Source organism: Anas platyrhynchos, chromosome 29, assembly GCF_047663525.1.
Source record: "Anas platyrhynchos isolate ZD024472 breed Pekin duck chromosome 29, IASCAAS_PekinDuck_T2T, whole genome shotgun sequence".
NCBI classification, from domain to species: Eukaryota; Metazoa; Chordata; class Aves; order Anseriformes; family Anatidae; genus Anas; species Anas platyrhynchos.
Genome location: NC_092615.1, coordinates 1,424,024 through 1,439,477, shown reverse-complemented (window position 1 = coordinate 1,439,477; position 15,454 = coordinate 1,424,024). Strand labels below are relative to the sequence as shown.

General features: G+C 65.1%; 1 protein-coding gene across 2 annotated transcripts in view; it reads right to left on the bottom strand.

Moving 5' to 3' along the window:
* Positions 1-12,497, bottom strand: part of MEF2B (myocyte enhancer factor 2B) — a 47,547-nt gene extending 35,050 nt beyond the window's left edge. For both annotated transcript variants that reach the window (XM_072029229.1, XM_038169228.2), the window contains exons 1-9: positions 12,297-12,497; positions 5,415-5,494; positions 5,019-5,222; positions 4,801-4,929; positions 4,547-4,712; positions 3,410-3,555; positions 2,860-2,971; positions 2,674-2,767; positions 157-2,166 (exon numbers count right to left, since the gene is read on the bottom strand). In XM_072029229.1, coding sequence (XP_071885330.1) covers positions 1,851-2,166; positions 2,674-2,767; positions 2,860-2,971; positions 3,410-3,555; positions 4,547-4,712; positions 4,801-4,929; positions 5,019-5,222; positions 5,415-5,468 — 1,221 coding nt within the window. In that variant the 5' untranslated portion in view covers positions 5,469-5,494; positions 12,297-12,497 and the 3' untranslated portion in view covers positions 157-1,850. The remainder of the gene's footprint in view (positions 1-156; positions 2,167-2,673; positions 2,768-2,859; positions 2,972-3,409; positions 3,556-4,546; positions 4,713-4,800; positions 4,930-5,018; positions 5,223-5,414; positions 5,495-12,296) is intronic.
* Positions 12,498-15,454: the final 2,957 nt, after the last annotated feature.

Here is a 15,454-nt window from a genome sequence, read left to right as displayed (position 1 = left end):
GGCGGTACTGGACCTGTGGGCAGCCGGGGGGGGGGATGCGCGGCTCCGGTCGGCTTCTGGGTCTCCCACCGCTGCCCTCGGTCCCGCCGGCCTCTGCCGTGTCCCCCCGGTGGGATGTGGCCCCCCCAACAGCCCCAGCCCCTCCCCGGGGCTCACCTCGCCCTGACATTTCCTGGCGCTCCTTCCATGCCAGCGGGTTGCCATAGCAAATCTAAATCTTACAAACAAAACGAGGAGAAAAGCCTTATTAGCATATATTCAAATGAGCCATGCAATAATGCAAACCATAAATCACGCAGTCATTGCTATTCAATCAGTGTCTCTTACCCCAGCCCCCAACATTTTCCCCGGGTGTCTCGGCTCCTCGCCGCATTCACCAGCCCCTTCCCAGCCTGGGGACACGCAGCGGGTCGGGAGGGGACCGTCCCCACCACCTGGGGGGCACCTGGGCCGCAGTCACCTCCGCCGTCACCCCGCTGTCCCCTAAATTTGGGGTGGCCGCTGCCCTGCTCCTAGACCCCATGGCTGAGCATCACCAGGGGCCGGATCCATGTCGGGAGCCGCGTCCCGAGGCAGCAGCCCCTAATCCCGGCTGGTATTTACGCCGCTCGCTGGGCTCTATTAAACGGGAAAAAACTCTCCCCGGAATTAATCTCCGTGCCGTGGGTTAATCCCGGGGCTCGGCTCCCAGTAAGCTCCCCGGGAGCCGAGTTCAGCGCCGGCGAGTGGAGGGGCCCCATCCCCACGCCACGTCCCCCATGACACTGCAGGGAAGAGGTGCTGGGCCCCCCAAAAACCCGCACGTGGTGGGCAGTGCCACCTCCCCAAACCCTCCTTCCCATCCCCGATGCGTCGCAGGGCCCATAAAGGGTTTCCCCAGCCCAGGGAGCTGCAAAAAGCCCAGCCCTGCATGGGGCAGGTGCCAGCAGCCCCCTTCACCCCACACGTGTCCCCATTAATGCTGATATTTGGGGCACAAGAGGGCGTTTTCGTCTCCCTGTCAGTGGGAACACCATCCACCCGCACTGACCCTGCAGCGTCAGATCCTACAAGAATTTTTTGGGGTCTCCTGGAGCACACGGCTCAGCCATGGGGACACGGGGATAGGGTGAGGGCTGGGGTGACCCCGGTGCTGGGGGGTCGGTGACCCCAGGGAGGTGGCTTGGAGTCAGGGGGGACTTTGGGGACAGCAGCGCCGTGCCAAAATTAATGGGGCACAGCCCAGTTTTCCCCTCGGGGACATTCATGAGTTGCCACCCCACACCGAGCTGCGCATCCCCACCCCAAAGGAGCTGACGCCAGGCACCCCGACACCCCCAGCTCTTTATTAATAAATAGAAAAAAAAAAGTCCCTGGGCTGGCGGAGCAGCACCCTCAGCACCCCCCCTTTCTCCCCCCCCCACCTCCTCACCCCAGCCGGGGGGGGGCAGGATTTGGCCCTGTGGGTGCAGGGTTGGGGCCCCCCCCCCCGCTGCCATCGGCTGCTGCTCTCAGTCCTGCTGCCACCCCGTGGCACTTCCCAGGCACTTCCCAGGCTCGGTGGGGACACGCGGGGACAGACGGGGACAGACAGAGTCCGGCACCGGACACCGTGCCACGCCGGGGGGGTCCCAACCTCACCGTGCCCAGCAGGAGCATGGGGCTGGGGGGCAGAGCTGAGAAAAAGGGGGGGCGACAACAGTGTCAGGGAGGGGCGCTGGGGTGGGGAGGGGGAGGTCTGGGAGCTGCTGCCCCAGCGTTGGGGTGAGGACCCCATGGGAAGCCCCAGGGAGTTGGGGGGGGGCTCCTTGGGGGTCCGGGGATGGGGTGGAAGCGGGGGGGCGGCTCCCCCCTGCACCCCGTCAGCCTCGCTATCTCTGCCACCCGTCCACAGCCTGTGCCCGCCGTGGGGGGACGGGGACGGTGGTGGCCCTCTGCTCCTCCGCCAGCGGCCGGGGGGGGCCCAGGGGGTAGGGATAACCCTTGGCGTAGTCGTCCCGAGGCTGGAGGTCTCCGGAGCCTCGGGGGGCTTCGTTCAGGGAGGTCAAACCACCCGGGGGGGGCTGCGGGGTGCCCGAGGGGCAGCCGAGCCCCGGCGAGACCCTCTCCGACTTGATGCTGATGGCGTGGTGCTGCGGGGAGCTGCCGGGGGCCGCGTCCTCGGTGGGGACAATCCTGGTGCTGGTCCTGGGGTGAGAAGGGAGGGTGAGGCCGGGTGTCCCCATGCGGCATCCCTGGCTGACACACAGGGGGTGGGAAGGGTGTCCCCCCCCCCCAACCCAAGCAGGGCTGAGAGCCTCCCAACTCATCTCATGCACCGTCTCCATCCAATTTCTCGCCCCCAAGCAACGCTGGGGGGGCTGCAGCACCCGCTTCCCAGGCTGCCACCCACCCACACACTGGCACGGCTGCTGGGAGCCTGGTTTGTGATGGGGGGGGGGGACGCAGGGGCTAGGTCCCTGGGGGGCAAATTCGGCTTTAAATAGGCTCCGCTGCCTGCGGGACGGGCTGGGACTGGGTGGGTGGGAGGGTTCCCAGCCTGTCCCCGTGCGCCCCAGTTTTGGGGTGAAACCGGACGGTGTGGGGCTGTGCTTTGGGTACCCAAAAAGAAGGGTTAACCCTAAATCCCCCCTTCCCTCACCCCGTTGCCAGACCCTGTCCCATGCTGTCCTGTGTCCCCAACCCGCTCCTTACCCCAGCGCTGCCATGTCCCGCGGGGGCTGCCACGAAGCCGGGGGGCCAGGCTGAAGGAAGCTGGGGGGCGGTGGGGCCTCACCAGCCCCATACTCTGCCAAGCAGGGGATGAAAAGTTAACAGGAGCTGTGGGGGGGGCATGGTTGGGGGTCTTTGACCCTCTTGGGGCATGGGGCCAGGACTTACCCGCTTGTGCCGGGGCGAGGAAGGGGAAGCCGGAGAGGCTGTGGTTGGGGATGCCGGCGCTGCCCGGTGGAAGCACGGGGCTCAGGGTCTGCAGACCGGGGTACAGAGGTCTCTGTGGGATGCGAAGGTGCCCCCCCCGGTCAGGCTTTGTGCTGCTGAGACCCCCGGGGGGGCTGTGGTGCTCCCTTTCCCTCCCCAGCCCCGCAGCAAAGCCCCAGTGTTGGAAGAGGAAGAGGAGAAGGGAGAGGATCAGAGCAGCTCCTTGCTGAATTTGGGGGGGGGAACCTCAGTGGCCCCCTGGCTGCAGTGAGACAGGGGCTGGCTGGGAACAGGGGACCCCTCCCTGACCCCCTCCCATGGTGCCACAGCTGGGGAGGGGACACAGGGGGGACAAGGCCACCGAGCATCCTCCTGGCACTGTCCCCCCGGCCATCAGGAGCACCCCGGAGACCCAAAAGCTGGGGGCTGCACATTTGGGGTCTTGAATCTATGGGGCTATATCTATGGGGCGATGTCCCCGGGTGCTGCAGAGTCCCTTGGTGTCACTCACCGCCGTGCTGCCACCGCTCCTGCCACTGGCCAAGCTGCCGTGGGCTTCGCCGCGCCGGCCGTCGGCTCCCAGGTACAGCGGCGGCGGCGTCTTGGTGGCCAAGGCTCGGTTCAGGCTGCCGGGGGGGAACAGGGGGTAGCCGATACCTGGACGGACAGAGGGACAGGAGGACGCACGGATGGCACCGAAAGACGTGGAACCATCGGGCTCCTGTCTTCGGGGCTCCCCGGGGGATGCAGAAAGTGGCCCCGGTGCCCTCGTCCCCGGTGGGTGCCCGTGCGTGCGTGCACGGTGCCGCGCTCCGGCAAAGCCACATCCTGAGCGCACCTGGGCTGCGGTGGCCACCCCCGGCCCGCTGCGGCCACGGCCGTGTGCTGCGAGCGGAAACGAAGGCGACGACCGGATCTGGCCCCGGGAACCAGCAGGGTGCAAAGCTCCCCGTCCGGACCCCGCTGCGGGCAGCCCTCGCGGCTCAGCTCCCCGCGGAGCAGCTGGGGGGACATCCTGTGGCACCTCCACCTCCCCGGCCAGGTCGTTGCCATCCGAGGTGGGCACGCGGCGTGCCCACATCCTGCCCCAGGAGCAGCGCAGAGCCGTGGAGGCTCAGCCCATGCTGGTTGTGGCAAAGCCACCCATGGGTCGGCCACCCCCGTGCCACCTCCTACCCACCCGGGGGGGCTTTCCGCCGGTCAAGTAGCGGCATCAATTTTTCCAGCCCCGTTTTTGCTGCCCGTCCCCAGGGTGGCAGAAGCTTGGGGGGCACCCAGCAGCACCCAGTCCCACGCCAGCCCCACCGGGCACCTGGCTCCAGCTCTGATGCACAGGAGGGAACACGAGGCATGGGTGCAGGGTGCCCGGGGCCACCTGGGTGCGCGGCGGCCGTGACTCAGCAGCGCGCAGGAAGCAGCTGGAGGGAGGCCAGAAGCCGGTGGCGTTTCCGCAGCTGCGGCAGCGCTACCTGCCCACGCGCCCGCCCCTGCCCCGCTCCCGGTAAATCCCCGGGAGATGCTGCGAGGGGAGCTTTGCATGCGGCGTCCGGCCTGGAAAATCCCTACGGGGCCAGCGAGGTGGCCGCCGGGGGGACCTTGTCCCCGCTGCGATGCCACCCACACGCAGCCGAGCAATATCTGAGCCTACCTGGGGGCATCGGTCCCGGAGAGCGCCCCGAGAGCTTCGGTGCCGATGGTTTGAAGGCGGGCGGGCGGCCCTGGCTCTGCGGGGAGCTGCTGGTGCTGCCCAGGGCTCCGTCACCGCCAGCTGGTGGGGAGCTGCTGTAGGAGGCCTCGGGCAGCGGCACCGGGCTCTGCGGGGTGAAACAGAGAGCTGGGGTCAGGGCTGGGGTTGGGGACACGGCTCCTGTCCCCCAACATCACGCTGTGGTGGCCACTCACGTAAAACCGGGGCCGTGCCACCGTCAGGTCCATGCCCTCGTTCAGCTTCCGCATCTTCTCGCCGCCGTCCAGCCCCTCGTCCAGCTCCAGCTCGTGGCTGTCCAGCCCCAGCCCCTTGCGCTTCAGCGTCTGCGGGGAGCGGGGCGGTGAGCGGGGTCCCCTACCCCTACCCAAGCCCCCCACCCCACCCCACCATTTTCTGCGCCCCCCAGCGCTACCTCGAGGATGTCGGAGTTGGTGCGGCTCTCGTGGGGCTCGCTGTACTCCGTGTATTTGAGCAGCACCTTGTCCATGTCGGTGCTGGCGTACTGGAAGAGGCGGTTGGTGCTGTTGAAGATGATGAGGGCGATCTCGCAGTCGCACAGCACGCTCAGCTCGTACGCCTTCTTCATCAGCCCGAATTTACGCTTGGTGAAGGTCACCTGTGGGGAAGGGGACGCGGCGCTGCCCCGGTGCCACCGCCATGGCCCCGCCGCCCTCTCCTTTCCCCTCCAGCACCCAAAATCTGCAGCCTCTGGAGGATCCGACGCCCCTGGGGGCCGAGCGGCTTCGCCTCCCTTCGTCCCTCCCCAGCCTCGCGGCTCCTCGTCCCTTTTCGTCCCCTCTCCTCCTACCTGCCGGTTCCGCTGGTCCAGAATTCGGCTGATCTGTATTTTTTTCCGGCCCATTTTTGACTCCTAGATTCGGAGGGAGACTGGAAGAGAGAGAGAGAGAGAGAAACCCCGTGAGCACCTCCTGGGTGCCTCCTCGCCCCTCCGCCAGCCAAAATAAGCTTTGCTGAAAAAAAAAAAAAAAATTAATAATAACTTTTCAGAGGAAGTTTTGGTCCCGGCGGCATTTCCCAGCTTTTCCGCAAAGAGCGTCAAACCCCTCAAAATACCAAAAAAAATGGGAAATTCTTTGGGGGCAGGCGGGAAAATTCCCCTTTGCTCTGCTCAGCCGGCCCCACAGCCCCATCTCCGACACCCCTGCCCCCCGACACCCCCCCGGCAGCCCCCCGGCAGCCCCCCAGCACCTGGGTGTGCTGGCTGCAGGGCACCAGTGCCACGATCCCAAGTCCCTTGCCGGGAACGTGGGCTCAGCCTTGGCATCCCAAAGCTGCGCCGCCGCTGCCCCGCGCTCGCCCTCGCTGGGGGTTTTTACCGGGGCTGATGGGGAGGGGGGTCACAAAAGAGGCTGGGCTGGCCGCGGGGAGGGTCCTCGGTAAGACAAAGGGGCTGTTTTTAGGTTCAATGCTTTGTGTGTGTTGGTTTTTCTTTTTTTTTTTGTTTTTTTTTTTTTTTGAATGCGAACAGACTAAATTTGACCTCAGCCGTTCGCAGGTCAGGAAGTGGCTGTACGAGGAGACAGCAAAGCGAAACCACCCACCTCCTGGTGCCACGTGAGGCGGTGATGGGAAGAGCGAGGGGCCAAGGGACCCTCCGGATCCCAACCCCGCTGCAAGGTGCCAGCCCTGGCTGCAGCCCAGCACCGGGCACCGGTCCCTGTTGCACACCGCTGACACCGTGGGGACGCAGCCGGGGCTCCTCTTGCTGTCCCCCCAGCACTGGTCACCCCAAAATCCCTCTGGGATGATGCCGGGGGGCTTGGTTCCATGGAAACCTGGTACGGAGCCATGGTTGGCATCACCGTGCTCCCAGCGGGACCCTCGCATCCGCCCCAAATTGGGTGCAGCCCTGGGCCAGCTCCATCCCCGCTGACCCCAAACCATGGCCACGGGGCAAGAGCTGGCCTGGGAACCAAGGACATTGCTGTAGCCCTCCAGGGGACGATGCTCCCCAAATGTCCCCGGGCATCCCCAAACGAGCCCCTTGAGCCCCCATGGCAGGGATCAGCCCCGGTGCAGGTTGGGGAACCGCCAGCCTTTCGCTCCCCCAGTGCCCCAGCCCGTCCCGCTTCCTTCTCTCAAGCACGTTGCCATTTACCATCTTGCTCAGCTGCTATATTTAGCTGATCAAAACTAATTTTAATTTATGGAAGGAAATTGTGCTGCCGTTCCCACGGCCCCGCTGCCACCCTGCGTCCCCGGGCCCACGCACGGCGCGAAGGTACCGGGGGGGGTGATGAGACCACCCCAGCCCCGTGGGGAACGGCCCTGCCGGGAAAAGCGGCCACCAGTTCCCTGGTGAAAGCGCCGAGGTTTTCCCAAAACCGGGAAAAACCAATCCTGCCCTCCTGGTGCGGACACCTGCGGCACAGCACGGGGCATCCCCAGGTGCATTTGCGGGGGCAGCTCGGCTCCCACCTGCCCACCCCAACCCCATGATCTTCCGTCGAAGGTGCAGCAACGCGAGCTGCTCCCCGTGGGGGCCGTGCTCGCAGCCTGCTTTGACCCTTTTTGGCCAGACGAAGCTGCACGGCCCCAAAGCCGGCCCCAAGCCCCCTGCGCCCCTGCTAGCGCAGCAGAGCTGCGCCCCGAGGGTTTCTTTTTAAAGGCTCACAAACCTCAGCACGGAGGAGAGGCCGTGCTGTACGCGCTCAGAGGTGCTGGGGAGGCAAAGCCCGTCCTGCAGCGGGGGCCACAAAATGCTGGCGAGGGCCCCCCCCGGCCGGCACCGCCACCCCTCAGGTGCTGCGGCACCCCAAAACCCTGCTCCAGCACCCCGCTTTCCAGCTGTGCTCACATTTGGGAAGCTCATCTGACACCGCTGGGACTGATCCTGCAAGGGCCCCCCCAACCTCTCCGTGCCCCCCTGCCCATGCTGAGCCACGGCAAGGGACAGGGGTGCCCCTGGGACTGCCACATCCCCCCCCCTGCACCCAAGTAGGGTGCGTTGGGACCCCCCAGCACCCTCACGCTGATGCTGCGGAGCCCCTCGGGGGGCACCGGCACCCCCAGGACGATGCTGCGGAGGCCCCATCCCAAAATAGCAGGCGGAGGGGGGGAGGCGAGGCGCGAGAGGCGAGAAGGAAGCGGCAGCCACAGCGCCGTCGGGATGGGCTGCGGCGGGGGAAATGGGGTCGTGCCGGGGCCGGACTCGCGTGCGGCCCCCCCCAGTTCCCCCCTTTTCCCCGGTCCTTTGCACCGGGGCTGAGGGCGCAGCGAGGCCTCGTGCAACACGCGGGGCGGTTTCATCAGCCGCCTCCCCGAGCAGCTCATTATTTCGGCAGCCAGCGCTCGGCCCCGTTGGGTCCTCCTGGGGCATCGCCCCGGCCACGAGGCCACCGCGGCCACGAGGGACCCGCGGGGGACTCGCGCAGCCCCAGCACCACCAGGCACTGGGGAGGGATGCTCTCCTGACCGCTGGTGCTGGCATTTTGGTTTCGTGCCTCCAAAGGGGCTGCCCCAAGGGTTCGGACACCGCAGTGCGGCACGGCACCAGCGCCTCGGTTCCTCCGTGCCCCCCCCAGCAGGTATTAAGGGATGGGAAAAGGGGGGGGAGGACTCTCGGTCTGGGTTTTAATTGCTGCGCCCAGGCGATAAGGCGATAAGCGGCATTAGTGCTGCAGGCGATTATCGCAGCTGCGCCGTGACGGGCACGAGGGGATGGCACCGAGTGGCGCGGTGTCACCTCCGTCCCTCCAGCCTTGTCCCCACGGTTGGGGACAGCACCAAGGGAGCGCCCCGGTGCCACGGGAGCAGCACCCAGCACCCACAACGGGCTCATGGCTGCAGCCCTCAGACTTGGAGAGCGCAACGGGGACCTCGGAAAGGAGCTCCCTGCGCTCACACCGGGCTCTGGGGGGCCCAGCGAACCCCCACGCCGACACAAGCAGAGCTCTGCAGCCCTCAAACCCAGCCTCGACAGCTTCTAGCCCACACCAGGCCAGGAGGAGAGCCCGCTTGCCTTGCCCCACCTACGGTTGAGGAGAGGAGATGCTTTGCGCCGGCCAGAAGCTCCCCACGCTGCCTGGCGTCCCGCCGGCCCCCGTTCCCTCCCACGCCTGCGTATCTTTAGCCCCGGCTCTCTGCTCCCTCGCACGCACCCGGCTCGCGTCCACCCAGCTCCTGCAAGCTGTCCCCTGGCCAGGATCCGTCCCTCGGCCAGCCGGGGAGGCGCAGCGAGGTGTCGCCCCAGTCCTCCGGCTGCAGCCAGGGTTATAATTAACTCCCCGGCTCCTGTGCATCTTTAGGGGTCATTTGCATCACGGCGGAGTGTGTAAACTTCCTATCCGCTCTCCTAATTAGTGCGCTGAGCCGGATCGGCCCCCTGGGAGCAGCGTGTTTTTCCATGAGCTGCAGCACAGCCCCAGGGCAGCCGCGGGGCTCGGCTGTGCCGCTGCGAGGATCGGTGCGGGTTTGGCACCGGGCACGGTACCGGGCAGCAGGGGCATCGTGCCAGGCTCCGTGCGGGGCTTTTGCGTCTTTCTCGATCTCTGAGCGCCCCCAGAAATGCGAAATGCGGAAAGTTCTCCCCAAATTCTGCCTGGGGGACGGATGATGGGGTGGTTATTAGGGTGGGCGGCTGCGCAGCCACGTCCTGTGCCTGGAGCTAGGATAAGGGGGAAGGGACAGGGAAGGGACGGTCACTGCCGACCCGAGGGGACGTGGCCTTGACCCCTGGGTCCAGAGCCTCGAAGTGCCAGGCACGAGGAAGGGGCAAGGAGCGGAGACCTCTTGCCAGGGCCTCTCTGAGCTCCCCAGTGCTTTATCATCCCACCTCCCGCTCTCCCTCTCCAACGGGACACTGAGGCATCGGCGTAGAAACTGGGCAAACGAGGTCATTTTCACCAAATAACGGGGATTTTGTTACAAATCTGGAAACGCTGGGGGTCTGCAGGTAGAAAAGGGGGAGGAAAGCAGCCAGCAAATCCCCCCCTGCCTGAATTTGGTGGCTTCTGAACAGCGTTTTGATGGAGGAAAACATCGATTAAAGAGGGCTAGAGAGTTTCCATCGCATCCTTCACTGGGATAAGACGTGAGCTTGGCCAGGAGCCACAAAATCCGGGGTGGGGGCAGGCCAGACATTGCCTCGCAGGGGCTGGGTGGGCAGCGGGCTCGAAGCGGGGCTGTGCAGACCCCCGGTCACAGCCAGACACAGCGCAGGGACCACCGCTGCTGCATCCATCGCCGGCTGGAGCTTCCCTGTCCCATGCTGGGGACCTGACCCTAGCCCTGGGGATGTGACCCTGGTCCCTGGGAAGGTCCTTGGGGACTGGTGGTGCTGGGACCTCGTGGTGCAAACTGCATCCCGAGGCTGGTGCAGGGAAAAGTCAAAGTTTAGCAGCGTTTCTGCAGGGGGGTGGCAGGCCCTTCTGCTTTTTATGGGTTGTTTAAACAAGCAACCAGTATAAACCAGAGCGGGCCAGTGGTGCGGGACAGGAGCGGGGAAGCAGGAGGAGCTGGCTGGGAAGCAGGGGAAAGGAGAACCCAGCGGGATGAGGGGCTTGGGGACCCCCTGGGGCCATCAGGGAGTTGGGGACAGGGGGGTTGCTCGCTCTGAACACCCTCCCCCCCCATCTCATACACACACAGTCAACTGAGCCCCGAAACAGACACACCAAGCACCACCCCAGCACCATGCAAAATCCCCGGGGACAATTAAAATTCATCTTTCTGCCCGCTTCTGCAGCACGGAGCTCGATCAATGGCATTGCCCTGCATCCGTCCGAGCCAAATTTGGGATGGGGCTGGACCAGGGGGGACCTGGGCACCGTCCAGCCCCAGTCCCACACTGGCTCCGACCCTGCTGGGGGTGACACAGAGCGAAAGTCCCACCAGCACCCGGCCCCTTGGGCGAAGCGCAGCGATGGGCGGAGGCTTTTCGGTTCCAAAATGACTGTGTGGAAGGAGGAAGGATTACAATGGCCCCAAAAAAACCGAGGCGGCTCTTTTCCTTGGAAAGACAGACGGACACACCAAGCCTTGCCGGGGCTGGGGCCACCTTTTTGGCTTGGTGTTGGCGATGCTGCCAGTGGCAGCCCCGGGTGGAAACGCTGTTCCTGCAGGGCTGGGCTGCCCCTCGCTGCAGCTGGGCATTAATACGGGAAATGATACTGGTTTGCTGTTGGGGGGGTTCGCTGGGGCAGCCACAAGGTGCTGCCAGCTCGCCTCAGCCCATCCTCGTGGCCTCAGGGCTGCGGGGGTTACAAACCTGGTTTGCTCCTGGCTGTCCTGCTGCGAAGAGGAGGGAAAGCCAAGGGTGCCAAAATAGATTCATCCTCCCCCTGCTTCTGGGTTTAAATGACCCCCGTCGGGGTTCAGCACATCTGACCCTCTGACCATCCAGGGATGAGTCCCACTGGGGGTAAGCAGCGATCCCTCTCCTTTGCCCTGTGCCAAGTTTTCTAACCCTGCTTTTCACCCACACTGCTGCTCTTGGCACCGAGGTATCGTCAGTGCCCAAGACGTGGAGGCGAGCAGGAGCATTCGAAGTCCTAAATCAAACCCAGGGCCTGCATCTGTGCCCCCAACCCCGCACCCTGAGCTGCAAAGGCCTCCCCTCGACCTTTTGGGAACATGGCAAAGGGACAGGATCTGGCTCCCTTCCCAACAAAACCGGTACCCGATGTCCCAAGGGATGCTCGTGGGCCAAGGGGACGCAGCCCATCGCCTTCCCTGGGGCACCTTCTGATCGAGGCAGGTCCCTGCCCTCCGGCTCACCTGCCAGCTGCCGAGTTAATTCATTACCCGTCTCCACAGCCAGCAGCTCTGGGAAACTTTTCTCTCATTAAAAGAGTAAAGCCCCGGGGACGGGGACTTGCTGGCAGCGGGCAGGAGGACCCGGCAGAGAATCCACCTCGCTCGCCCCACGGGGATGTGCGATGGAGCGAGGCTCACACGCTCGGGGACACGCTGGAAATGCCACGCGCTGGCGAGAAAGAGCCATGCACGGGTGGCATCCCAGCTCTGGAGCAGTGAGGAAACCGAGCTCCAAGCCTGCCAGAGCCGTGAACATCCCAGCAAAGCTATGGGGAGATCAGGCCCTGGTCCTGCAGCGGGGCTGGGGTGTCCCGGTGCTGTGCCCGCACCCCCAGACAGCCCGGCCGTGCCGTGCCTCAGTTTCCCCTCTGCACCATGGGCTCGCTCCCACCACCCAAGGCCCAGCAGGGGGGTGCTGGGGACCGGGTTTATGCGGCTGGCAGTGGTCGGGCAGGGCGGCTGCCCTCCAGGCTGCACTTTTGGGTTAAACCCAGGCGTTCCTCTCTGCACAGACACGAGTAAAAATAACCGCCCCGAGCGCAGCGCAAACCGCAGGCTTTTTATAGCGCTCCATCCCTAGACGGCGGGGCGGGGGCCAGGGCTCCGCCGTGCCCAGGGCAGCCCGCAGGGCGCCGGCCCGGCCGCACCGGCACCCCCCGGCCAACCGGCACCGGCCCCGCTCCCCCAACCCGTGCGCCCCGACGGGGCTCCCACCGCGGGGCTGCCACCACCCGGGGGTGGAGAACGGGCACGGGGCTGGTGGCACACGGTTGTCACCTCCCCACACACCCAACCCGGCACCCCGCAGTGCCCTCTGCCCCGGTGCCACCCGGTACCGACTTCCCCACCGGGGGTCGGGGGCTGTCCGCGTCCCGGGACGCACGGGACCCCCCTCTCCACCCGGGCCACGCACCTGGCCACCGGCTGCTGCTCCTCGGTAAGTCCCCACCGGCACGGCAGCGGGGTCCCGGCGCTGCAACGGAGCCGGCCCGGCCCCGGTGCGGCCCCGCCGCCGCCGTCCGGTGCCGGTGCCGGTGCCGGTGCCGGTGCCGGTGCCGGTCCGGTGCCGGGGCGAGTCCCGGGAGCCGCGCGCTGCCCGCCGCTTGCCCCAGCCGCGCGGTTGCATTTGCATAACCCCGCCCCCTCCGCCAGAAAAATTTGCATAGAACAGCCGGGCTCCCTTCCCATTGGAGGATATGGGGAGGTGATTTGCATAACCCCGCCCTCCCAAAATAGGAAAGGGGGCGGGACGCGCGCTAAGGGTTGGGGTTTGGGGGGGGGCTGCGGGCAGGCACCGGGGGGGGTTTGGGGTCCTGGGGGTGGCATAAAGGGGGTGTTGGGGGGGGAGATGGGGGGATTTGGGGTCTGGGGGAGATTTGGGGGGAGATTTGGGGGGTGCTATGGGGGAGGATGTGGGGCTGGTAGGGATTTGGGGATGGGGGGAGATGTGGGGCTGGTGGGGATTTGGGGCTGGCATGAGATTTAGGGGGTGGCTGTGCCCTCGCTGCAGGGGAACAGGTTTAGGCTGAGCGGAGGCTTCCTGGGGGTGGGTTTAGGGCCAGGCTCTGGGTTTGGCCCACACCAGATCCCCAGGACACCCCAGCATCACCAGCTCCCCACACATCCATCCACTGTGGGGCTGGGGGTGCCCGAACCCCATTCCCCAGGGTCGCAGGGAGCTCAGCAAAACCACGGAGAAAAAAAAAACTCACCTCACCTGCTCAGAAACGAAACAGTTAATGCACTCACTCCCTTTTTTTTTATTTTTTATGTTTATAAATGAAATGTTTTGCCCTGCGAGGGACTTGTCCCTGGTCCCCTGGAGAGGCAGGACAGACACCGGTTGGGACAGACAGACACCAGCCGGGACAGACGCCAGCCGTGGCCGCTGCTGCATTTGCTCAGCTCGGCCATCCCCACCCTGCAGCGAGTGGTCCTGGAAACCAAAGCGGGGGCCGGTGAACCGCAGTGACATAACACGAGGGAGGCTGCGAGGAAGTGCCGGGGAGGCTGAGCGAAACCTCAACACGCACCCCACAAGCTGCCGGGGACCTGCTTTGAAAAAAAATTTAAAATAAATAAAATAAAATAAAAATAAAAAGCAACCCAGCGCCTGCAAGGTGCAAGCGCTGCAAATCCCGCACGCCGAGCAGGGGCAGGACCCGGTGACACCTGGGACAAACCAGCTGTGATTTCCTGGCACCGTCCCCAGCAGGGGCACGCGGCAGGAACCCGCTGAGCGCCGGGGTACCTCAAGCAGGGTGAGGAGGATGCACGTGTTGGTGGATCCTGCAGCTCGAAACCGGTGCAGAGCGACCCGGCGTGCACTCTGCAGAGCGAAGCGAGCTGCTGCTCCGCCGCCTGGTGACAAACCCGTGGCCAGCCTGGCCTTGGGGGGACACCGATGGATCCTGGCTCTGTGTCCAGGCCCCCAGATGAGCTCCGGAGAGGTCACCGCTTGTCACCGGGGTGGGGACGCCAAGGGCTGCCCTGGAGCTGCTCATCCCACGGGGAGTGTTTACAGCAGCAAGGGGGAACTGATGCAACTCCCCAGCTCTCGCCACGTGAGCGGAGCTTCCAGGGCAGCAGTGGGAAGGGGTTTGCAAGGGTTGACTGGAAATCTGCTCCCAGGACAGCCCTGGGATGCACACACACGTCGTTATGCCCCGTTCACACCAGGGGTCTGGTCCCCATCCCTGGGCAGAGGGGCTGGGGGCTGGCTGGATCCAGGTTCCTGCACGGTTTTTGCAGGCAGAAAGGACGTGACATCTTGCTCAGAGCTGCTTTTAAAGCTCATGATTTACAGAGGGCTTCAGAGTGCAATTAGCAGACTGTTAATTAGCCCTGCTCATAATCTTAATTGATCCTGAAGAGGAGGAGGAGGAGGGAGGGGGAGCAGAAGTACGAGGGAATCGGCAGAGCAGCATTCTGCCCGCCACGTGTCCAGGTGTCCCCTCCTGCCTTGGGGGGGTTTTGGGGACACGCAGGGTGGCCTCTTGTCCAGCCAGACCATTGGACCTCCCTGTCCATTGCCCTTGTTTTGGGGTTCCTTGGGGTTCAGCTTGGCCCAGAGTGCTTCCATCCGCAGCAGCCAACCCCCCTTTTCGGGTGCGGGGCTGCCCAGAGCCCCCCCAGATCAGGGGGTGCCCAGGCTCTGCCTGGCTGCTCCCTGCAGGCTCCAGGCTGGAGGTTCGAAAGCTTTGAGCTCCCTCTTGAGGCCCTTCCTGCCCCAAAGTCCTGGGGTTTTGGGGAGCCTGAGCTGCTGGGTGCCCCAGGCTGAACCCCAAAGCGAGCAGCCCATGGGGTGCAGCTGAGCCCCGTTGCTCTCCTGGCCACGGCGAGGGGATGGAGACACCGGCACCGGGCACTGGTTTGGCCGAGCGCCAGTGACACGGGGCTGGGGACCAACATCCTGCACAGCCAAAAATGTGAGTGGGGCTGGAAATGAGCAGGGAGCCAAAGCCGTGCTGCCTGCCAAGGCCAACAACACCCGAGTCCAAAATAGCCCCGTGTCCCGTGCGGCTCTGGCTGGAGCAGAGGGTGCCAGCGGGAACCACCCACGCGAGACGCGCAGCCGTGACGGAAAGGTCGCCTGCCCAGATCCCACAGCCAGGCCACCAGGCTGGATGAGCCTGGGTCATACCTGGTCCCTGTCCCCATCCGCCTGGCCCTGGCAGGGTGCCCGGGACGTGCACGGAAAGGCACGACCCCAATGTCCCCCTTGTCCCATACGTGCGGGAAATCGGTGCTTTGAGGGCTGAGGGCTCGAGTGGGGAAACTGAGGCAGGGCTTCCCGAAGCACAGCGTCTTCCCAGGATAAGAAGGGACCTGCAGAGTGAATTTTCCCAAAATAACGGGTAACCTTCCCGGCAGGGGGCACGCAAAATGGGGCTGTGGGGGCGCTCAGCGCGAGCCCCCCGAGGGAGAGCACAGCAGAGGGCAATTCCCAGCCGTTCCCAGGGGACGATGTGCTTCTGCTTCCCAGGATATTTATAAGGCACGGGAAACTTGTGCTGACGGCAGGGCAGCGCTTCGCCGGCCCTTTCTCAGCCTCGCAGGAATGTATTTGGG